Source organism: Zootoca vivipara, chromosome 5, assembly GCF_963506605.1.
Source record: "Zootoca vivipara chromosome 5, rZooViv1.1, whole genome shotgun sequence".
In the NCBI taxonomy this organism is placed as follows: domain Eukaryota; kingdom Metazoa; phylum Chordata; class Lepidosauria; order Squamata; family Lacertidae; genus Zootoca; species Zootoca vivipara.
The window spans coordinates 91,389,819-91,415,274 of record NC_083280.1 but is presented as its reverse complement, the minus strand read 5'-3'; the positions used below and the strand labels follow the sequence as shown (position 1 = coordinate 91,415,274).

At 44.1% G+C, this 25,456-nt stretch overlaps 1 protein-coding gene across 1 annotated transcript in view; it reads left to right on the top strand.

The window, feature by feature from the left end:
- ANO2 (anoctamin 2) overlaps positions 1-25,456 on the top strand; it is a 137,851-nt gene that overhangs the window by 27,134 nt on the left and 85,261 nt on the right. The window contains exons 2-7 of the mRNA XM_060275139.1: positions 5,167-5,265; positions 8,148-8,299; positions 10,724-10,778; positions 11,621-11,672; positions 13,800-13,855; positions 20,463-20,504. Of these exons, the coding sequence (XP_060131122.1) occupies positions 5,167-5,265; positions 8,148-8,299; positions 10,724-10,778; positions 11,621-11,672; positions 13,800-13,855; positions 20,463-20,504 (456 nt within the window). The remainder of the gene's footprint in view (positions 1-5,166; positions 5,266-8,147; positions 8,300-10,723; positions 10,779-11,620; positions 11,673-13,799; positions 13,856-20,462; positions 20,505-25,456) is intronic.

Genomic DNA, 25,456 nt, shown 5'->3' with positions numbered 1-25,456 from the left:
TTCTCGAACCTCCATCCATATCGCCAGTTCCTTTATTATCTTTTCCTCTATTCTCTCATTGGCCCTCTCCGGCACGCCTCTTAGCCTCAAAATCAGCGATTTCTGCCTCATCTCTAATAACGCAATTTGATCCGCCAAGTCCTCTTGCATTTTCCTAATATCCTCTTTCTTCTTTTCTTCTTGTTCCTGTGTCCTTTTGATTTCCTTGCTTTCAGTTATCAGTCTGTTGATATTATCCTCATGCTTGTTGACTTTACCATTCAGATCTTTTATTGATTTGTCCATTTCTTTGTTCCTGCCATAGAGATCTTTAATCTGACCCGTCATTTCTAAGATGGCTTTGGAGTTGGTTTCCAGTTTTTCTTCCAGAGAATCAAACCTTTCATTTACCGTTCTATTCATTTCAGTTATCAAGTCTCTGATGTCCACCAAAGCATCACCGTCGTTAGCTGATGACTGTCTTCTCGCTGTCGTTGTACCGGCTCCTCTTCTGGAGCCCATGACGCTCAATTAATTTATTCAGCGACAATCACCTAAAAAGAACAGCAGCCACAAAGAAGGGATTTGTCTTTACCTATTAAGCAGCGCTCTGTCTTTAATTTGAGAGTTCCCTTATCGGGGCAACTAGCACCTCATTAATACAATGTCCATGGCAGAAGCACGATTAAGTGGCACTTAATAGAGACAGAGTAGAAATAGAAGTAAAAATCACACAAACCAGGCACTATCAAGGTCCAGACACTGTTAAGGTTGACATAGATCAGTTGGCTGTTATTTATTTGCTTATCCACAAGGTGTCACCACTCCTCCACTTTCATACAGTCTGTCCTCAACCTCTCCACTTCCGTGAAGACGACGGAAACAGAGTTTCCAAATATCTGTTACAGTGTATCCTCCATTTTGGTGCTTATCACGTCCCTCTTCCCTTTTGTTTAAACAGCCAATCGTTCTTTCACAGCTCTTTCTAGGCTTTGGTAAAATGCGCTCTGTGTTCTTCTCTTCCCCCACACAAGCGTTCTTTTAAAGCAGTCTCTCTCTCGATATGTAAAGGCTGCTTTGATCGGCTTCACCCCCTGCGTTCTCCGCACTTTAATACGCCAATCCTCCCGCTTTTCACAGGGGGGGTGCTTCTTTATTTAAAAACCCTTCATCAAAGGGTCTCAGGCGCTAGCTTGGGCAAGTTCCCGGGCGTCGCGGCAAAACGTACCCTGAAACAGTTTTGCGTCGACTCCTCTCCGCAACCTCCACTCGCTGTGCCGGTGCAGAGTTCCGCCGTTCCCCGCCGCTTTTTTGTCTTTTTGGTGAAGAGCCCCGTGCTTTCACCTTCCTTGGGGTGGCTTTTTAGACGCCAACGCCACCCCGTTTTCGGTACTTTTGCCCTTTTGCGCTCCGCTATCGCAGAGCTCCGATCTTTCACGGCTTGCCCTCCGCGCGCCTGACCGCATCTTTCAACAATAGAATCATTTCTTGTCAGCTATTTTTTCTAACCAAGTAAACAAATGCAGGGTTTCAGCTCTTCTGAACACATTAATAAAATTCTGCATCTTTCAACAAGGGAATATAACAATACAAATGTTATTCAGTAAACTGAAGTTAAACACTGTGCCATTTTTGTGCATGCAAAAAAAAATCCATATGGGAAATATTATAAATATATTTAACATACTTAGTGTTTTAACAAGTGGGGCCTACAGTAAAATGTTGCAAACTCCCCTCACCCCTTTATAGCCGTATTCCTGTTTAGGGCGCCAGCCAGTTATGTTGTCCTTCAGGGTGGCGCTGTTGTCTAAACCACTGAATCTCTGGGGCTTGCCGATCAGAAGGTTGGCGGTTCGAATCCACGCAACGGGGTGAGCTCCTGTTGCTCTGTCCCAGCTCCTGCCAACCTAGCAGTCCGAAAGCATGCCAGTGCAAGTAGAAAAATAGGTACCACTGCAGCGGGAAGGTAAACAGTGTTTCTGTCCGCTCTGGGTTCTGTCATGGTGTTCTGTTGCAGCAGAAGCGGTTTAGTCATGCTGGCCACATGACCCAGAAAGCTGTCTGTGGACATACACCAGTTCCCTTGGCCTGAAAGCAAGATGAGCACCGCAACTCCATAGTTGTCTTTGGCTGAACTTAACCGTCCAGGGGTTCTTTACCTTGACTTGACTTGACTTGACTTGACTTTACTGGGATGCGGGTGGCACTGTGGTCTAAACCACTGAACCTAGGGCTTGCTGATCGGAAGGTTGGCGGTTTGAATCCCCACGACAGGGTGAGCTCCCGTTGCTCGGTCCCTGCTTCTGTCAACCTAGCAGTTCGAAAGCACGTCAAGGTGCAAGTAGATACTGCTTGCAAGGTACCGCTCCAGCGGGAAGGTAAACGGTGTTTCCATGTGCTGCTCTGGTTTCACCAGAAGCGGCTTAGTCATGCTGGCCACATGACCCAGAAAAACTGTCTGCGGACAAATGCCGGCTCCCTCAACCAGTAAAGCGAGATTAGTGCTGCAACCCCACAGTCGTTCGCGACTGGACTTAACCGCCAGGGGTCCTTTATCTTTACCTTTACCTTTACCCTTATATTAGGTATATAGCTTAAGATGATGTTATCTTCTGAATTTTTTAACTCTTCTCCCACAATAATACTTATACATCTCAATATTTTTTTCCCCAAAAAATTGCTAATGCTGAATTCCTCTCAAAATGTAGATTAATCTGGGAATAATAGTCATCTTGAGAGCATTATCCCTTCCCCATAGGGTACAGTTTAGTGACTCCCATCTATCAATATCTAAAGACACCTCATTAATTTCAAATATTCCTATATTACTGGAAGCTATTAGTCACCATTTTTCAACCAGTCAGGACACCTACATAGAGATTTCTTTTCAATACAGTGACCAGGAATCAGGCTTTGCAGTGCAATTCCCATTAATGTTAAAATGAATTATATGATTCAAATCCCCATACCCAAACTTATGGAAAATCTGTATCTTGATGTTTGTTAATTCTATGCACATTGTGAATTACATGGTAGCTCCCTGGGACTAGTGACGAAGCAATTTGTGTAAGCAGGGGCAGTGCCAAGTGACCCAGAAGGATTCTGTCAATACCCTAGACACCACCTCTGGGCAATAGCTGGTCTCGCTTTACATCAGAACTGCAATAAATCAGCAAAAAAAAAAAAAAACCCCAACGAAAATCCCATTTCCTTGGCTTGATCTTTTGGAGATGTATTTTTACACAACGAAGAGGAGCAGTTTTATTTACAGTTTCACTTGATTACAAAGCAGTTGTGTTACCTAACTCTCAAATGTAGTTAACAGCTACACAGAGACCCTGAGTGTGCTGGGTGCCTTAAGAAAAGTGCATAGTAGAGCATGAGAACTTAGGAAAAGCCATTTCCTGTTCCCAGGGAGATGTCGTTGCGGGTTGGGAGCAAGCCCTCCCCACGCACACGGGGCAGGATCACCCCTGCGCCATTGGATGGTCCTCGACCACGTCATCCTTAGGCCGTCCAATTTGGGGCAGTCCAGGGGCATGGTGTGGGCTATTTAAACTGTCTGCGGCCCCTGTTTTTCTTCCTGCTTGGTCAGTTCTCCCTCCCTCCCTCCCTTAAGTTAGCTCTTTTATTTCTTGACCTTGCTATGGACCTCGGTTGGTCGCCTTGGTTGTCCAAGGGGCCTGGTAGGAATTTTTCCACTTGGTAAATTGGCACCGGCCATTTGGTTTTTTTCCGTCTACTTCGTAGCAAATTGTTACAACTTTGTAAGGTTTGGCGGTTAGGCATCGGAGTATTAGGTTGAAGAAGAAGGGAGGTAGCGGTCATCACCTACCCCTCCTAATTCAAGGGTATTCCATTAAAGGAATCTGGGGGGCGTGGTCTCTGTCCCTAACAGTGACCCTGGGGGAATTCCTAGTTGGTGTGCATCAGCAGGGCTCCCCCTACTGGTGGTTAATCCTTCCAAGACTCCTGCAGACGGGTAGGAGTCAATATAATCATGTGGTTTCCAATGCCAAAGCCAATACCACTCACATTCTGTAACCAATAAAGTTGTGGCCTTTTCCACCCATTAACCTAAAATACTGTTTCATGTGTCTTTATTCCACTTCCCGGGAGGGGTTGGGACCTTGCCATGCATCTCCTTCACAATTAATAACCTGATTGATCTATGTTGCTCAAGCAGCTCTTCAGTGTCATTTTTCTAGCAAGATACAACATGCCACCCTCCATACCAGTAATAGGACTACAGTGGTACCTCTACTTACGAATAACTCTACTTACGAATAACTCTACTTACGAATGGAGCTCCGTCCGCCATCTTGGATGCGGTTTAGATAGGATTTTTTCTACTTACGAAATTTTTCTCCCAATGCATTCCTATGGGATTCGACTTACAATTTTTTCCGACTTACAAATGTGCGTTCGGAACACATTAAATTTGTAAGTAGAGGTACCACTGTATTTAAAGTGTTGGTCTAGCATCTAGTTAGTGTTTGTGGTGCATTACAGAAATAGCATAAACAAAATATGGGTCCCTGACTTGCAGATTTTATTGTGTGAATTAAGGATAGGTTTAATCTTAAATGAAGGAAAAAAACCACCCAGTAATTAGCCAGAGCATCTCTGATTTCTATATTGCCCAAAGATTTTTTAAAAAAATACTCAGCTCTAGTTACTAGCTTTGTACATATTTTTAAAGGAAAGAATGGGAAGGATATATGTTGTACCATAATTATACATTGTGGTTTTAATTTTTTAAATTTTTTCATGCAATGTAGATACCAGTTCTCTTATTTAATGCACTATCTCAACCACCTTTTTGGTGGTTCGGGCCATATTGATTTAAATATGCAGGCAGGAAAGTGAGGTTGAAGATGGCTTTTCCAAGACACCCAAAGGCACTCCAGTTCAAGCTGAATGAGACGTGAGCCCAGGATGCTTAGTGCCTTTAACCCTGAAACGCTTTATCCACTATAATTAATATGTTATCACTGAAACAACACTATTAAAGTGTGCTCTGTTGTGAAGTCAGAAAATAAGATGGTAAAGGCCATTGCTTTTATACAATCTGCACCTTCTTTATCAGGTGCCTCATTATTTTGTATGTTGCGCCTTTAGTTCTTCCAATTTAATTTGTAATTTAATTTGTATTTCAAGAAAATATGTCCTCTTTTCACCTTTCAGAATAAGACACAAGGACTGAGTTTTGTCCGGATACATGCACCATGGAATGTACTTAGCAGAGAAGCGGAGTTTCTTAAAATAAAAATGCCCACTAAAAGGGTAAGTAGTACTCAAGAACAACAACAACAACAAAACCGTTTATTGTGAGGACCATGCCTGTACACATATATCAACACAACAATAATTTAAAATGTTAAAATTCATTACATACTATCCCAACAAAACCTTCATCCCACAAAACAGAAAGAGAAGGAAAACAAGCAACGAGTTAAACAGACGATGAAGGGGTCTTTACTTTATCATCCATAAATCTTTCCCTGGCTTTCATGGCCTTCATCACAAAGACCGCTACCACATGGGTAATTTGTGGGTTAGCACCAACTAACAAAATTTTTACTCTATCTTCAGGATTGATTATAGAGTTGGGTATAGTTTGCAGCATCGCGTCTCTAAAGCCCGAGTAAATGGGGCAATAGAGGAGGTAATGTATAAGATCCTCTTTAATTTTCATGGAGCAAGGGCCTAAACGGTGTTCTGCTGGGATTTTTTGTAAATCTACCGGTCAGCTTTGCAGTTGGCAATGTTTGAAACCGGGCCATGGTGAAAGCTCTCCGAAGGGTGGGATCAGTGATATCCACCAGGTAGTTGGCACAGATTTTGACTGCCTTTACTCGGGGGAACCAGTAGGAAAACCCAGAATTTTTTATCTTCGTGGTGTCTAAAAAGGCGTCTTTTTCAAAGATCCATTCCCGAACTTTATCAGGGCTCCACAGTTTGAGAGTATTAAACTCGGGTAGATTGTATCTGGATACAATATCTAATAGGTTTTGACGCCAAGTAGTATTATGTTTTAAAGATACAAAGGCTTGTTTAGCCAATAAGGTGTTTGAGGCATCTGTGAGGTTGATGAAAAAATGCAGAAATCTTAAGTGGGCCCTGGCAGACACAGAAGGTAATCCTACTTCCATTCTTAAGAAGGCTGCCGGAGTACCCTGAGGGAGGCCTAGAATTCTTCTGAGATAAAATTTTTGGAAGATTTCAAGCCGTTCTAGCAGCTTCTGATTCCATCCCCAGAGTTCTACCCCATATAGCATCTGGGGAATCATTTTTCCGAGTAGTACTCAGTTCTGTTTTAATTATTTTGAAACTTGTAGAACATTACAGAGGAAAGTTAGTGACGGCTGGTTATTTCTAATCTCTGAGCATGGCAAGGAAGAATCAGACCCCCCCCCCCAGTGATTACCTATGCTACCTACCTACGCTTCCCTCCACTTATAACATAGACATTTTATAAGGAAATTGGCATGACACATGTTTTAACATGTTAGTTTAATGGAATTGTAGTGTTGGGAGGGACGTGAAGAATCATCTGGTCCAACCCCCTGCAATGCAGGAATCACAGCTAAAGAGCCCCGGGCAGATGGCCACCCAACCTCTATTAGGAAATGTCCACCATCTGAGGTTGGGGATGCAGGTGGCACTGGTATCTAAACCACAGAGCCTCTTGGGTTTGCCGATCGGAAGGTCAGCGGTTCGAATCCCCGCAATGGGGTGAGCTCCCGTTGTTCAGTCCCAGCTCCTGCCCACCTAGCAGTTCGAAAGCACGTCAAAGTGCAAGTAGATAAATAGATACCGCTGCGGCGGGAAGGTAAACGGCGTTTCTGTGCGCTGCTCTGGTTCACCAGAAGCGGCTTAGTCATGCTGGCCACATGACCCGGAAAAACTGTCTGCAGACAAACGCCGGCTCCCTCGGCCTATAGAGTGAGATGAGCGCGCAACCCCAGAGTCGTCCGTTACTGGACCTAACGGTCAGGGGTACCTTTACCATCTGAGGTGGTTTGTTCCACCGTCAAGGAACTCTTACCCCCAGCAGTTCTACCCAATGCTTAGTCAGAATCTCCTTTCTTGTAATCTCTTGGTTTGGAGCAGCATCCATTGGTTTGGGCCATCCTCCCACCAACAGTTTATACCTTGATATTTTTCCTGTTTGATTGTTAGGTTTCCTTTCTTGCAGAACTTATCTCCACTACGACTGCCTTGAAATCCCAAAGAAGCTATTCAAGCTTCTCCCTTCCTTTTCACTTTGTGCTACCTCAGCAAATATATTGCTATTCCGAGGGGGGGGGAGGGAAGAGTATATACACTACCCTGATGCGGAACTATTGCTTTAGACTGCCTCTTAAAATAGATCCCTTCCCATTCAAAAATTCTTTATCCTGTGCAGCAGATAAGCTGAATGAATGATGGCAGAGAAGCACTATCGAATGTCTGTACGTTAGTAGAGCCAAAGGCAGAGACGTAATCTTTTTGTAAAAGCAGTATATAGATCAGGGGCAACCCCAAACATTTTGCCACCTGAGGCGAACCACAAAATGGTGCCTCCTCACCACCAGCGAAGAAGGGGTGAGTGAAGACCTATATCAAGAACCGGGGGGGGGGCATATCTACTTTGGCATCTGCTGCCCCTGAGGATCCTACTGCCCAAGGCAGTTGCCTCACCTTGCCTCATGGGTGGGCCGGCCCTGACATAAATGTTGTGAAATGATAAAATAAAATAAATATTCCTAGCTAGCAGAATATTCCCAGGCTCTATTCCAGGCATCCCCAAACTGCGGCCCTCCAGATGTTTTGGCCTACAACTCCCATGATCCCTAGCTAAGAGGACAAGTGGTGAGGGATGATGGGAATTGTAGTCCAAAACATCTGGAGGGCCAAAGTTTGGGGATGCCTGCTCTATTCAGACACTGCAAACAACCACTTCAGGGGGTGACATGTTTCTTTAAATAGGAGCTCATTTTCTGGAACCAAAACTGGTGGTGGGACAATCCTTAGTAATTCTCCTTCAATATTGCTGCTTCACTAACTTTTTCTTGGATATGGGCTCTGGGAACACTGCTGGCGAAAAGATACCATTCAGTTATTCTAAACAAATTACTATTTGGGAAGCCACCTGCTCATGCATGCTCTCTTTGTTTCTCCAGACGTACGAAATAAAAGAAGAAACGGGAATTGTCAATAAGTTGTCTGAAGTATGGCAGAAGTTTACAAAACCTTTGCAGCCCAAAGTGCCACAGCAAAATACCACCAGAATGAAGCATTTATCTTATCCTTTCTCCAGAGAAAAAATCTATTTGTGAGTACTTAACAAGGTGCACAGTATAATTCCCTGAGAAATATAATTCATTGAGGAATGTTGTGGTGATTGAGACTGCACATAACTTCCCATCGTATACAGTCTTCATGGGACTGTACTATTTAAGAAAACAGTTGAAAGAGTTACATCTTTGAGTGCCCTCACCTACCATGTATGGTGTCAGGGGTCTCAAACTGAGGATCATACCATCAGGACCATACCTGCCAAGTCCCTGCCTGAGAAATAAGGGACTGGACCGGAAGTAACATACCGGAAGTAGCGCTGTCACCATTTTGGAACTGGGCAGAGCATGCTCAGAAGCTACTTTTGATGCTGCTCTGCCCTGTTCCAAAATGGCCACCACACCAGAAGTCACGCTGCAGCCATTTTGGAACTGGGCAAAGCAGCATCAAAAGTCGCTTCTGAGCATGCTCTGCCCAGTTCCAAAATGGCCGCCGCGCCAGAATAAACCGGGGGAAAAACAAAAAAATCCGTTTTTCGGCTGGGAACAGCTGGAAAAACGGGGGTTTCCCGGGGAATACGGGAGACTTGGCAGCTATGATCAGGACAGAGGCACCTTACTTTCTGTGACGCTGGAGGAAGTTGACAGGCTCTTCCTTTCTGCTCAACAGAAATCAGATGATGCAAATAGACGCTTACAGAATTTGATTTCTGTGAATCCTGATGTGAACTGACCTAATCCTCTCTAAAGTTAGTGTGCAGATCAGAGCATGCTAATGCTTCAGATTTCATACTTGTTCAAATTTTTCTTTTGTGTGTGTGTGTGTGTGTGTGTGTGTGTGTGTGTGTGTGTGTGTGTGTAAAGGTGTGTGCATACATATATATTTGTTAAGTATTTTTGTTTAAAGTTGCAGAGGCAATAAGTCCTGTATTTTATCTTGGCTGTATTTTTTTTAATTAAAAAAAAAACCAGCTAGGTTTTGAATGTATAGATTCTTATTCCTCAAATACGACTTAAGATAATGAGAAAAAAGAAATTGTGCAGCTCAGAAGGTAGAGCACGAGACTCGTACTCTCAGAGTCTGGGTTTGAGCCCCACATTGGGCAAATGCATTGCAGGGGGTTGGACTACATGACCCCAGTGGCGTCACAACGGGGGTTGGGGGGTTGTGCCCCGGGTGCCATGTCTGGGGGTGTGACAAGAAGGCACCCCGCAGGGGCTCGCCCTGTGGTGGTGGCATGAGCAGCCATCGCACCACCACAGCCTCATGTGGAGGATCCTCCGTTCGTGGCAGCAGCCGGCACTGGAGTGCCGCCAGTGTCAAACCGCTATGTACAGCGCATGTGCCACGCCGCACACATGCGCTGTACGTAACGACACCGTACATAGCGGTTTGCTGGCAGTGCCGCGAACAGAGGATCCTGGCACCGTTCATACAGCACTGGAGCTCTGGTGGCGGCAAACCGCTATGTACAGCGCATGTGTGGCATCGCTGCGTACAGCGCATGCATTGTATGTACCCCAAATTTATGCCAATGACCTTAAACTGAATTCCGTGTCAATTGTGTCTTGATTCATTGGGGGAGGTCTTGGGTTCTTAACACACAAATACGGTGATGAAAGTAAGACACAATGATAATCCAAAACATTTAACAGCAAACAATGAAACAGAGTGAGTGCTCCCATATTGTCCTGCCCTGGGACTCAACTGAAGCTTTGTGTCTCGTGAGATTCATGATTGCGGAGACGGATTTAGGGGAGCGCAACCGGTTTGCCCGCAATGGGTGCTGTAGGTGCGCCACAACAATGACTTTCACAGAGGCGAGAGGGTGGGGGCGCCGAATTTTGGTGTTGCACAGGGCGCCGCTGAAATTTTAAAATGCCCAAGGTCCAACACTGATTAGTGTTCTTCCCAAGGCCATGGTGCAGAAACCTATGCAATATTTCTCTGTTTAGGCAAACATTTTGTGACCACTAAGCCGTGGGGGATTTATTTATATTCAAATATGCATTGTATAATTTGTTTCTTAATGTTCTTGCACTGCTCTCAGACTTTGGCAAAAGATAAGTTAATATCCAGGAACATTTCCCAGGTAAATTTTTAAAAAATCATGGGTTTAAACTTGTAAATTACATTATTAAATAGGGTTCCCTTCTTTTGAAAGCGGGGTGTGCAAGGACCTTGTGAGAGAAGGAAAACTCTATTTTCTTACCTAACTCTGCATTTCTAGAAATTACCCTGTTAAACTTGTCAAACAGAATCATACGAGCTAGCAGACTTTTTAAGCAAAAACTGTCACCTTTTATTGATACAGTCCTTTACAGTTTTACTCAGAGGTAAGCTCCGCTAAGTTTAAGGGCCTTACTCTCCGGGAAGTATGTGTAGGACTGGCCTTCTTTTGCTCTTCTGGGAATTGCATAAGACATGTTTTAACTGATCTTGTCTCTCGCTGTTTCTCAAGGTACAACATTCAAGATAAAGACACGTTTTTTGACAATGCTACCCGCAGTCGAATAGTAAGTCAGCTGAGGGGGTGTGACCCATGAGGGAATCCCCCCCCCTGTGCTTCATGGCGTTCACTGTTATTGCTTATAATTACATATTTTAAAAAATCTACACAAATGATCATGGCTCTCTACAAGTGGCGGAAGGAGTTATTGGTTTGTGGGAGTTTTGGTTCTTGTTTTTATCATGTATTTTGTGCTTTTATCTTGTATTTTTATGTTGTGAACCGTTTGAGATCTGTGAGGGAAGGGTGGCATTCAAATAAGGCAGGGGCTACAAACCCTAATTATTTCCAGTGCCCTTTTGGGGGGGGGTACGCAAACTCCTAAACATTTTGGGAATCTTTGTATTTCTGTCCATTTATTGTATTTGTTTTTCCTGATTTGAACTATAAAATGGTGATTTTCTTGAGTCAAAATGAGAGTACCCCAACATTTTTTAACAGAAAAAAAAACCACTGCTTATTTCTATTATTTTTCGTTGGGGGGGTATCTTCTTTAATTTTTATATACTGTACGTTGTTTTAATCTTATCAAACCTTCGATGGGAGAGCCAAGAGGAGATGGGTTCAAATATAACCTTCTCTCTGATATGATAGTTTGCTATATACACGGGCTGTTATTGTTATCTATGTAGGAGCTTCCCATTACTTGAGCCTTCACCTGCAGTTTGACATAGCACAGGACCACATGAAATGCTGAATGAAGAAAACTATTTTATTTAAATATAGTTTTTTTTTAAAAAAATGGTATGGTGAATATCATCTTTATGTCTTACTGGCTTTATGCGGAACATCTAATTCTTGGAAAGACGTTATCTGTTAGTTACACCATGTTTGTGTGTTTTGATGCAGGTACATGAAATTTTGAAGCGTACATATAGTACAAAAGCCAAAAACAGTATGGGTAAGAAATAATTTGCTTTTATAAATGTTATTTCAGAAGCTGCTTTTTAATATTCTTGAATTCTTGTTCTGAATTTTGTATCTCAGATGCTTGTTAAGATATATTCATAGTGCATTCTGCTATATCTTAAAAGGTTGGGGCAAATCCTGGATAATCAAATAAAAAGACATGTTTCTGCAGCCTGCTCTGTTGGACATCATGGAGAATAAGCTATGCAAAATCGTAAAAAATATATATTGACAGAATAAATGATCTAAAACCAAAGGTTAACAATCTGAGTTATTTATACAGGTTACATAATTAGTTGTTGGTTGGAATAGAATGGAAAGGTTTTGTTAAATCACAGATTGCACACAGTCCTTCTCAAAGTCACTGCCTGTCCGGGATGCTGGTGGCTACCCTCGAGTAACAACGCTCTACACCGTCGTGTCTTTAAGACTTTTATTGGTGCATACGTATACAGTGCAAGAGATAAGAGAAACATGACTGTTCAGTCTTCATCAGAATCTCGCAATGGCGCTTTCCGCCAACGCGCCCAGCAACGTAGTTTGGGGACCCTAAAGCGCCACCCCTTGCTCCTACGAGAGTTGGCACGCCTCAAATCAGGCATTGGGGGAAAAGGGCGTCTGTCCGATGCTCCTCCGCTGGCCATTTCCTGTATAGGAGCTCTAGGCTGCAGTCGCAGCTCTTGGATGCTGCCGGAGCCCTGTACCGACCTGCTCACTTCCTCCTGCCCTTCACTGGACCCGCTGCTGGAGCTCTGACTGGTTGAGGAGCTGGACTTTATGATGGGGGGGGCTGTTCTCTGTAACTCCGCCCCCTTACACTGCCCCTCTTGTTTTTTGTGAACCTGGGAGTCAGCTGCTCAAACTAACTTCATAAGATAGGAATGATTACATGTAACTACTGGATCTCTTCTTCATTTTGCAACTCCAGGCCTTTGCAGCATTGTTCAAAAGAATTTTCCATTCAAAGAAAAGCATTCTCCTTGGGCCAGTATGAACAACACCTAACATTAGGGTGCCAACTGTTTTGGAAACATTTTGTAGCTGAGTGAATTCAGAATGAATTCCCTGCAAGAAAATAATATTGCTTAGTTTTTTTTTTATGGCTAATATTGAGCCTTGAGCTTTATTGACCTTGCCTTAAATATAATTGGAAACTTCCCTTCCCCCTTCTCCCAAATTCTCTTCTGCAGCTTCTGTTAGACGGCAGAATCTCTAGTTCTACAAATATTCAGTGCCTATGTGGCATTGAACGTCGACACTTGATATATGATTATTTTTCAGTAGCACTCACAGTTTAAGTGCTTTTGCTTGGAGTGGTAGCAATAGGTCATGTGGCCAGCATGACAAAGCCACTTCTGGCGAACCAGAGCAGCACACGGAGACGCCGTTTACATTCCCGCTGTAGCGGTACCTTTTTATCTACTTGCACTTTGACGTGCTTTTGAAATGCTGGGTTGGCAGGAGCTGGAACCGAGCAACGGGAGCTCACCCTGTGGCAGGGATTCGAACTGCCGACCTTCTGATCAGCAAGCCCTAGGCTCTGTGGTTTAACCCACAGCGCCACCTGCGTCCCTAAGTAGGACCTTAGAGACCAACTAAGTTTGTTCTGGTTATAAGAACTTAGTCTCTAAGGTGCGACTGGACAATTTTTAAAATTTATTTTGACTGTGTTAGACCAACACAGTTACCTACCTGAATCGGAGGAAGTCTGTGACAAAACAAATCAGCTAGATTTCAGATTCGGATGCCAAGTTTTGACTGCAGAGTTCAAATCATTTTTTTTATTACTTTTAATCTATTTGTAAAATCTGTATCGCACCCTGAAACATAATGATGCCAAAGATCAGATTTTAACTTTACATTCATAAGCTGGACCATTCCATCAATGCAAGCATTTCCGCTTGCCAGATGGAGCAATTTTCTCTCATGCGCCGTTTGGAGGGATCTCCAGACCATCCCACATTGATTTAAGATGGCATTGGGGGGGAAGAGAAGGGAGGAGTTGTATTGTGCTAGTGATATCACATTCATTGGCTGAAAAGCATTTTAATAATAATAATAATAATAATAATAATAATAATAATAATAATAATACTATTGCTATCTTTTTTTTCTTTAGGTATTAACACATTAATAGCAAAGAATGTATATGAAACAGCCTTTCCCCTCCATGATGTAGGTATACACTCTTTTGTCAATTTCCTAAGAACCTTGTTAAAAGTGAAATAATGCTTAATTGTTACTACATACAGTCATACCTCAGGTTACAGATGCTTCAGGTTGCGCGTTTTCGGATTTCACACTGTGCCAAACCCGCAAGTACCAGAACGGGTTACGTCCGGGTTTCGGTGCTCGTGCATGTGCATGTGCAGAACTGCTAAATTGCAGTTTGCGCATGTGTAGAAGCGGCGCAGTGGGTTGCAAATGCTGCAGGTTGCGAACGTGCCAGCCGCACAGGTCATGTTTGATGGGATTTTTCTATTGGGAGGTCCAGCCGGCAGCCTCCTCTTCTTCTCAGTCCCGGTGATTCCCATGGAACACGACTCAAGGTCTTTGTGACCTGAGCACGCAATCAGCAGAGCTCATTCCAGCGTTAGCGTGGTGTGGCAGCAGCAGCAGCAGCAGCAGCAGCAGCAGCAGCAGCAGCAGCAGCAGCAGAAGGAATACTCAGAGAGAAGTCCTTGCATATTTACAAGCGTTTATTACAAAGCATCTAAAGCATCTCGGAAGATAGACCAAACGTGTCTGTCTCCATCCTCAAAGCGAAAGCAAGACTAACTAACAGCATATCAATAGTACAACCCACGGAAAAATATATCATGTGACATACATATTCAACATCCTCTTCCAAGCCTGTTCCTGTTTAAGGTGGAACAGAATCTACTATGAAATCCTAACAAAACTCCCCCATTCTGTGTAACCTTAAACTTCAGTAATCCCAACTGTAGTTTTGGCACATCCATCTTTAGTTGTTCTCTGTTAACAACCTTGGACAACACACTAGCAGGAAAATCATTACCTGGCATGTAGGACACTTGAACCAGTCCCTTCCTGATACACTCTCTTGCATGACGTACCCTCATCTGCAAGAACTTGGACCTTTGCTTGCAACCCTCTGAAGCTAGCAAATCCAAACAGGAAATGTTGTCCTGATACACCTGTGCTGGACAAGTCACCTTGACTTTGACATCCTGAAACAGTTGCATCAACCACTCGCAATCTGTGAGCGAGAATGAGAGAGTGTTGAGTTCCGCTGCATAGGAACTCAAACTCACTATTGTTTGCTCCTTGCACATCCAGCCAACCAGACAGTGGTTGTACAAGTAGCAAACGCCAGAAGAGCTTGTGCCACCTGTGGCATCACTTCCGAAACTTGCATTTGCAAAAATCTCAAGACCTCCAGTCTTCTGACTTGTCAACTTCAGCCTGTAGTGCATAGTGCTTCGAAGATAGCAACCTATGCGCTGCAGAGCTTGCCAATCCCGAACCGTAGGAATCTATACAAAGTGGTGTCAGAAAATGCTTCTGCGTTATCATCTCTCCGATAACCTGGCACCATAGGTGTGTCTACAGGATTTGCATCACCCAAATCCATCCTGTTCAATACCTCTGTAATTTCCTGGGTCTGGTGCACCAGGAAATTACCTTCTTTGTCTTTCTCAACTTCCAGAGAAAGATAGTTGGAAACTTCACCAAGATCCACCATGGTGTAGTGTTCCTGCAACTGAGCAAGGGTACGCTGGTACAAATCCTTGTGTTTCCAGAAGATAAGCATTTCAGCATCATAACAAAAGTAATACAGTTTGTGCTCCCCCTCTTCCTTGACAAACACACATGAATCAGCAATACTTTGGTGGAAACCTAGAGAAAGCAACATCTCTGTTAGTGTTGTGTCCCAACACCTGTCACTCTTCTTGAGACCAAACAGGGATTTCTTCAACTTGCAGACCATCCCCTGTGGTACGTGCACTCCTGCAGGTGGAAGTAAAAACAGATCCTCCTGCAAAATCCCAGTCAAAACATTTGCATCATTAGCATCCAATACAATATGTGATACATGCATTTTCTCCTCCGAAGCAATCTTGAGCAAAAGCTTTAAGCATTCATACTTCACATCGGGTGCAATAGTCTCAATGTTGTTTTCACCTTGAACCTGTGAAAACCCTGTTGCGACCAGTTTGGCTGTGTGCCTCACTACCTTGCCATGTTGGTCAGCTTCGGCCTTAAAGACCCACCTGCTGTTTACCAGCTTCATTCCTGGGACCATTTTGACCAGTTCCCAGGTCTGATTCCTATCTAAGGAATCAATCTCTGCTTTCATGGCAGCTAGCCATGGTTGAGCATCTTTTGAGGTCATTTCCTGAACCTCCTTGAAACTTTCAGGTTCAAAAACCTTTTCTGAGCTACTAAGACCAGCATCAGCAGTTTTAGCAAACTCATCAGCAAATCTCTCAGGCTGTTTGCCTGTTGTGGCCCCTCCAGATTTGCAAACACTCATTTCCTCTTTCTCTGGAGAAAAATGATCAATGGTGAGCAGTGGTTCTCCCAATTCAGTGTCAGACTCAACTGCAGGTCTGAGTGAGGTTTCAACACCTTCGTAGCCCGCTGCATCACCAGCTACAGCAGTACCACTACCTCCCACTGAATTTGAACCATCCTGACCATCATTTGCAGCTTGTGCTGCACCATCCTCACCTGGAATAATTACATTCTCACTTGGGTGAATCACATCATTTGCATGAACCAGGAAAATTCCCCCACCTTCCTCCCACTTGGGATTGGTAGCACCACCTAGGTGAACCAGGGAAATTTCCTCCTTTACTACCCCCTTGGGATTGACATCACCATCTGGGTGAACCATGGAAATACCTTCCATTTGCACCTTCTCTGGATTGGCACTGTGCAACAAGGGTGTTAGTCCCTGCTGCATTGATTTTCCAGAATTCCCAGTTCCCTCACACAAACTACCCTCCCAAGAACTTTTGGGATGTGAGAGATCCTTCTGAATTCGCTTCTCATCCAGGAAAGCATCTAGCTCCTGAGAAGTGAATTCACCTTCACTGGGATGGGAGCATTTCACTCCAATGGGATCAGCATTATCATCACTCCTGATGTACCCCTCTTCACACTCCGAGAGAGTCAGTTGACCATCTTGGCCATTTGCAACTTCATCCCCTGAAAGTGTCATTTGATCAGCTAGATCAATATGAATCACTTCACAGGGTGTGGAAGTCTGTCTGCTAGACAGCTTCCCATCATCAGCAATTACATTATTGCAATCAGCAAAAGAATCACAGGGTTGAACCTTTAAACCCTGAACCCTTCCAGGCTCCTCATTGGACACCTCTTGCAAACTCAGGTGACCATTGGTGTGATCAAAACCACCTGTAAGAAGAAACTGATCAGTGTTAGCATCACAGGCCTCTTCAGGTATATAAACCACATTTTCATCATCATAATCAAAAGTAAACACATATTGATTATCAACTCTTGGAGCATTCAGAAATTCCTCATCTCCTTTCTTGATGAGACAGCTTCCATTTTCAAAAGAAACTCCATACCCTTCTTCAGACATCTGTGAAATGGAAAGCAAATTATTTTGTGCATCTTGCACATACAAAACATCACATAGTGTCAAGTTAAGTCCTTTTATGTAGACATCTCCAGTTCCCTGCACATGTAAAAGTTCTCCATTAGACTTCACGAAATCATCCTGTGAAGAAAAGCAAGTAAACAAATTTTTGTCATTGCAAATGTGCTTCTGAATTGTGGAACTGACAACAAACTTGCTTTGAACTCTTCCAGCCAGCAAAGTCCCGTTTTGCTGCTGTGTGGGCTTCTGCTCCTGGCCGCCCCCCCTTCTTCTTTCCAGCCGAAGACTTTTTCTCTTTGCCAGCTGCAGTAAACACCGTTGTGGGCTTCAACTCTCTGCCCCCCTGCTCCTGGCCTCGTGACACTGTTGTCGGCTGCAATTCTTCCCCCTTCGGCTGGGCCTTAGCAACAAGCTTCACATTTGTGGGCTTCTCCTCGCCCCTCCTTAGCGACAAAGCTGCTGCACCTGCAAGCTTCTGTAGACGTGTCGGCTTTTGCAAAAACTTTGAAGACTGACCTTCGTTCCCATGGGACTGCACGTCTGTGTGGGATGATGACGCCATCTCCCCCTGAGATTTGCAACTGGCGCCCTCAGCAATTTCAATTGAAGCACTCTGTGCAGCCACTTGCTCCAGGTCTGACGCGACAGCCAGCTCCTGCTGCAATTCCCAAGTGGCGCCCTCAGCTTTTGCATTCACTGGAGACTGCACCCCCACCACGTCTGACATCACAGCCAGCTCTTCCTGTGGTTTGCAACTGGGTGCCCCAGCACTCCAGCAATCATTTGGGGAATCGCCATCACAGCTTCCTCCCCCTCCAAAAGCTAGCTTCAATGTTTCCCACATCTCACAAGCTGAATTGCATGCACCAACATAAATCAATTGTCCCGGACACAAACTTGTGATAATCAATCCTCTCGCAAAAGAATCATCTTCCCTCCAGCTGGGGAATTGGTCTGGGGTATTTTCACTTCCCCTTTTTGCGACAATTGTGTACCACACTCCAGCATCCTGCAGCCTTTTCTGTGTACATTTTGCCCAATTCTGATAATTTTCACCATGAAAGAAAATTATCTCTTCAGAGCCAGAGCTGTGCAAAAACTACATTTTTCCCTTCTCTCTTACTAACTGGGAAAAATGCTTGCAGCTCTCCACAGTGCCCTGTCCTCACAGTCTTTAATCACTGTGAAAGTTTTACTGCCAGCCATAAAACTTCAGGCTACGCAGATCAAAGTCTCTTGCTTGCGTGCCTGCCGCGGCATGCTTGTAAAAGCACCGGCTTTTACATACCTTCTCCTCTCCACTTTGTCCGACGTTTTCCAGCATACCAGCTGCTTTCGGAACACACTGCCTTTTCCTGCTGCCTCCTGGGCGATTAGCCATTCCATTCCTGGGCACGGAACCCTTTGCCCAGCAATCCATAGTCTGGTGCCCATGACGCTTTGTTCACCGTCTCCACTGGGCCCGTTAATCCTTTGTCCAGGAATCCATAGTCTGGGCCCATAACCCTTTGATGGGATTTTTCCATTGGGAGGTCCAGCCGGCAGCCTCCTCTTCTTCTCAGTCCCGGTGATTCCCATGGAACACGACTCAAGGTCTTTGTGACCTGAGCACGCAATCAGCAGAGCTCATTCCAGCATTAGCGTGGTGTGGCAGCTATGAAATCCTAACAATGTTTGCAACCCGAGTGTCCACTGTATGAGATCTGGCTGGAGTGCAAACTTCCTGTTAAGAAGCAGTATCCTTCAAATAAATAAGGGATATTCGGTGTTATGTTGGAGGGGACGCCAGGAAACAGGAATTATGTTCACATGTGGTGGGGGTGTAAATATGTAAAAAAAAAAAAAAAAGGAAATCTCTGGGTTAAAGCTGGCCAAAAGTCCAGAGGTAGCATTATTATCAATTTATGATGGGGTGGAAGGTTTGCAGATTATGAAGGACTTGCTCACAAATTTATTGATAGTAGGAGAAATGATTTTGAAGAGATATGGAGGGTGTTCGTAGAATTTGTACTGTTAAAACGGAAAGAGGTTAACCCAGCGCAAGAAGTGTTGAAATTTTGGGAGGCTGGATGGACATGATTACCACCCCTAGTCTTCAACATTGAATTGCATTCTAGCATGCAGGGGAGGTCAATATTATGTTTACCACCATCACCATCCTGCTTTAGTTGAGATTCCTGCATTTCTGGGGGTTGGACTACATGACTTTTGGGTCCTTCCAAGTCTATGAGTCTATGATTATATAGAGCAAGGATGGGGAAACTGTAGTCCTCCAGCTGTTGTTGGAATCCAGCTCCTGGGCAGGAGTGATGGTGGATGGTATATGCAATGTCTGGAGGACCCCACTTTTGATATAGAGAAAGCACCATCAATTTTCACTGGACAGCCACAGTGAGTTTCAGTTTAAGGCATGGTAGTGGGATAGAGAATAGATTACAGAAATGGGTAGGAGTAAAAGGAATTTTAGAAGTACAGTGGTACCTCGGGTTACAAACACTTCGGGTTACAGACTCTGCTAACCCGGAAGTAGTACCTTGGGTTAAGAACTTTACCTCAGGATGAAAACAGAAATCGGCCAACGGCAGCAGCGGGAGGCCCCATTAGCTAAAGTAGTACCTCAGGAAAAGAAGGGTTTCAGGTTAAGAATGGACCTCTAGAACAAATTAAGTTCGTAACCAGAGGTACCACGGTACTTAGATTTTGTGGCAGTTAGAAATGACTAGTTTCTAAAACCTCTAGGGGTTTCCTCTGAATGACAGGGAAGGCATTGATGTGAATTGTATTGACCATGTTTGGCTTTAAAGCAGGGGTCAGCAAACTTTTTCAACAGGGGGCCGGTCCACTGCCCCTCAGAACTTGTGGGGGGGCAGACTTAATTTTTGGGGGGGGGAATGAACGAATTCCTATGCCCCACAAATAACCCAGAGATGCATTTTAAATAAAAGACACATTCTACTTTTGTAAAAACATGCTGATTCCCGGACTGTCCGAGGGCCGGATTTAGAAGGTGATTGGGCCGCATCCGGCCCCTGGGCCTTAGTTTGGGGACCCCTGCTTTAAAGAACCTTAATACTAAATGTTGTTGTTGTTGTTGTTGTTGTTGTTGTTGTTGTTGTTGCTACCTGCCCTTCACCAGCAGGTGACTCCTGCTCCCTACAATATTTCTTACCAATAGCATTGTCTTTTCAGGGTGAATATGACGGCGAAAACAAAGAAATGAATGAAAGAAAGGTAAAATGATTTACATCTTCAGTTTGGTTGCTGCTGGGCTTGAATGTGTCGATCTGTTCACTGCAATCAAGCCTTTGATTGCAGTGAAAATATACTGCAAACTGGGCACAGTCCAGTCTGAAGCTCTCCTGCTCTATCTCAGCTCCTGTTAATTTCAGTAGTGTTTCATAGAGGAACTTTCCATTGGATTGCATCCATATTTGTTGCCTGCCACGCCAGTCTCCAAGCGGTGCAAGATTCCAGGGGTTCAGTGTCCTTGGAACAAGACACAGCGGAGATTGTGGTAGAGACTTTAGGATATATGGTTTATTTACACACATATTCAACCTGAGCCTACAATGGAGGGGCTCACAGCATTAACACCCCAAGAGGGCCTTGCTTCTCCCATAGTCACAGCCTTGTATTCCTGAAGAAATCAAGCATGGCTCTCCCTCCCTGGCTTCTGCCTCATACCTGCCAAGTTGCTGTCAGAGAAATAAGGGACCGGGCCGGAAATAGCAGACCGGAAGTAGCGCTGCCGCCATTTTGGAACTGGGCGGAGCATGCTCAGAAGTGACTTTTGATGCTGCTTTGCCCACTTCCAAAATGGCCGTCGCGCCAGAAGTCGCACTGCAGCCATTTTCGAACTGGGCAGAGCAGCATCAAAAGTCGCTTCTGAGCATGCTCCGCCCAGTTCCAAAATGGCCGTCGCGCCAGAATAAACCGGGGGGAAACAAAAAAATCCATTTTTTCAGCTAGGAACAGCTGGAAAAACGGGGATTTCCCAGGGAAAACGGGAGAGTTGGCAGCTATGCTGCTTGCTTCCAGCCCAGCTCACACACATTCCATGCTGGCTTTTGTCTACCTTACTACCAGCCAGGTGAGGGAGGACCCTCTGCCACAAAGCATCTTCCTTTCTTATACTAACCGTACTTAGGGCCTTTAACTCACCAAGAGACTTGCCTCTGGCTAATTCAACGATGGAATCCTCCAGGACCCCAAGAATTACAGGGAACGCAGGCATCATGCAGGGTCAACCCCCCCAAACTCACAACAATATTGTGTTGCTATGACCTCTGTGTTATTCTTCCACCGCGTGTCTTCAGTATAACTGTTTGTAGAAATAGTCAAATACGTAGATATAATTTATGAAAGTTGCCTGTTAAAAAAACCAATCTATCATAGCTAGCTTCCAGCGTTATATCCCATTCTAATAAAGAAACAAAAGCAGACCTACTAGTTTGATAACTGGAGAGGAAAGGGAGTGATGCATTGATTTCAGAAGAAAGAAGGAAGGTAGGTTATGGGTCATTTATATGCTGCTTCTCTGACTCAGCCCAGGCCATTTCCTGGACTGGGTGGTAGCAAGAGAAGATAATGTATTTGAAACAGTCTGGAATATGCTCCCAGTACTGAAAATTGCTACTGAAAATTGCCTTAGTTGTTTACAGCACTTTAGGGGGAAGATAGCAGGGGAAGGGGGTTCAAGAAGAAGCTGCCATAGTTTAAATTTTATTTGTTTTTTAATGATTTTCCCCTCCCTCCTATGTTTTTACCTGTTCTTATTTTATATGTAAGCTGTCTTGAGTCCCTGTCAGGGGAAAAGGCAGGGTTAAAATGAATATATAATACAGTGATACCTCGGTTTAAGTACACAATTGTTTCCGGAAGTCTGTACTTAACCTGAAGCGTACTTAACCTGAAGCGAACTTTCCCATTGAAAGTAATGGAAAGTGGATTAATCCATTCCAGACGGGTCCGCGGAGTACTCAACCTGAAGCGTACTTAACCCGAAGTATGAGTGCAATTGGTTCTGGAAGTCTATACTTAACCTGAAGCGTACTTAACCTGAAGCAAACTTTCCCATTGAAAGTAATGGAAAGTGGATTAATCTGTTCCAGATGGGTCCGTGTAGTACTTAAACTGAAAGTACTCAAACCGAAGCGTACTTAAACCGAGGTATGTCTGTAAACAGTAATAATAGGGCCCTGATCCAGATTGGGAGCACATTCCAGAGCAGAGCCCCACATATGACCCCCCCCTTTAAAACCACATTAAGTACTTTTTTAAAAAAGCATGAACAACCTAATTTATACTTTGGCTCTCATTTTCCACAGCTAAATGCTTTAATTTTTCATAATAAAGGACATGGCCAGTCATTTTGGATGGTCTTCTTTTAGTCTATAACATCTTCCTTGAAATGGGATGGCCAAACGCCACACCTGCATATGTATTTTCTAAATGTGGCCACAAGCAGTGCTTTTTTCTGGGGGGGGGGGGTTACGCAGGGGTACGCATACCCCTAGACATTTTGTGAATCTTTGTACTTTTATCCATTTACTGTATTTATTTTTCCCAATTTGAACCATAAAATGTTGTTTCTCATGAGTCGAAATGACAGTACCCCTAAACATTTTTAAAAGAAAGGGAAAAAAAAAGCACTGGCCACAACTATAGGTTGATATAGCAACATTGGGCCATGTTGAAATACAAATAAATTGGAGTCCTTGGAGAGTTGAGAAAATCAAAAGAAACGCTTTGACCTTGAAACTATGAAACTAGAGCTGATGAAGAATAAACCGAAACAGGGCCTTGTCCTGGATTTCTAAAAACTGGATTGCTACTGGAATTTGTCTTATTAATCTCAACTTAAAACTTTCTAAAAATTATTCCTTTACCTGGCCAGAGCTCTTGGAATCTTTTCATTTGATACAGCGACATTAGCAGGTTCACTGCCACCTCATTTCCTACTAATTCCTAGTGGTCCATTTGCTTTTTTTCACTCGGGGTGAAAATGCTCCATATTTCTGCAGACTGAACTTCCTAAAAAAGAAGAAGCTATGTTAGTCAGGCTGCTGGTGCATGTTTTAGCTGCCTTTCTGAAGTCTCAGAGGTCTTGCTTACCCCTGCCCCATACCTTCCTAGGAGTCTTCCCCTTCTTTGCCTTGCTATCCATCCTGTCTCTACCGGACTGGTGAAAGATTGCCAGGCTCCTTGAATACTGCAAGTCTCAATGTGCCGACGCACAGGAAAGTTTCCTGGTGGGATTGCCCCCCAAAGGAGAGTTTGGCAACACAGCATCTGGCCACTAAGGGGTGCTGAAAATCCACAAATGGATAACATGTTGTCAGAGATACATAAGTGATCAGTAAATGGAGGTGCATAAAGCCTGAATAAATGGAGCGTCATTTTTATCTGTATCCGCCCCAAGTAAAGGTAGCTGAAACTTTCTTCTGGGGGGCAAAATGCTGACATAGCAGCTAATCTTGCAAGGACTCATTGGGTATCGCAGCAAAAAGTGGAAACGCTACTTTAAAAAGACTTAGTGCCTGGAAAAATATTCACCCCAGAAGTTGGGCTGCCCTTCTCCTTAACCTGCCCATTTAGGTCCTCTTATGAAGTGTTAAGTATTCAAAACATAAAAGGTTCTTTCCAGAAATTCTGCATTGATTGCTCACACATGTTTCTATGGCCCAGCCATAAGACTTGACTGTAGAATTTCTGCGTATAACATCATCTGTTTTCTATCTGAACCTGAATAGTTTCAGTGTTTAATTTCCTGAAATGCCCTGATCAGGTTTAAAGTGAAGGGAGACATTTTTTAAAAAAAAACTGTTTTCAACCCCATTCCCTTTTGATGCTGTATCCTTTAAGGTACATAATGCAGCTTCCATTTCCTTGCAGTGTGTGGCCCTCAGACAAAGGTTGACTGACACTAACGGGGTTTTATTTTCTTGTAAGGAAGCCCCCTTGATTAAGATTTGTGTACCAACTCATAAAGCAAAGGCCAGTCCTAATCAAGGTTCTTGTTGTGGAAAAAAACAAATGATGCAAATATTCATAGAATTGTAGAGTTGGAACAGACCCCGAGGGTTATCTAATCCAACTCCCTGCAATAATAATAATAATAATAATAATAATAATAATAATAATAATAATAATAATAATAATAATTTATTTATACCCCGCCCATCTGGCTGGGTTTCCCCAGCCACTCTGGGCGGCTTCCAACAGAATATTAAAATACAATAATCTATTAAACATTAAAAGCTTCCCTAAACAGGGCTGCCTTCAGATGTCCTCTAAAATTCTGGCAGTTGTTTTTCTCTTTGACATCTGATGGGAGGGCATTCCACAGGGCGGGTGCCACTAACAAGAAGGCCCTCTGCCTGATTCCCTGTAACTTGGCCTCTCGCAACGAGGGAACCGCCAGAAGGTCCTCGGCGCTGGACCTCAGTGTCCGGGCAGAACGATGGGGGTGGAGACGCTCCTTCAGGTATACTGGACCGAGGCAATGTATTCATGACAGATGGTCATCCAACTCCGCTTAAAAACCTCCAATGATGCAGAGTCCATCACTTTTCCACTGTCAAACAGCTCTTGCTGCCAGCAACTTCTTCCTGATGTTTAGTCTCCTTTCTTGCATTTTGAATCCATTGGTTCAAGTCCTACGCTCTGTGTGAAATGACACGCAGAATTCAGGAAAACCAGTGATTTTATGAAACTTTGGTTCAGCCTCAATGGGGATATTTCCTGAAAAATGCTTTAATAGTGACAGGGCCGTCTTAAGCACCTCTGGCGCCCTGGCGCCGTGGTGCGACGGATCCCTCCGGCGCCCTCCCAGCGCGTCGGGTGGGTGCAACACGCAGCGCGGCGGCCGAGGGCGCTACTGCGTGTCGGGCGGGCGGGCTCAGCGCCTGGCCATAGGGCCAGCCCTGAATAGTGAGGACATTCTTATTTAATCCGTTTTGGTGTTCTTGTTCTCATGAATACCAGTTCAGCTTCCTTGTTTTCTTCTGATGCCGGCAAACTACTGAGTGTGATGGATCACAATGATGCATGGCCAGTTAGATTTATCTGTGTGATGATGTTCCTGAGGACACCAATTCCCATATTAGCTGGCTGGGTGATCTAAAAAAATAAGGAATCCCATCAATGAATGCAATTCAGTTTTGGCCACATGATTGCACCAT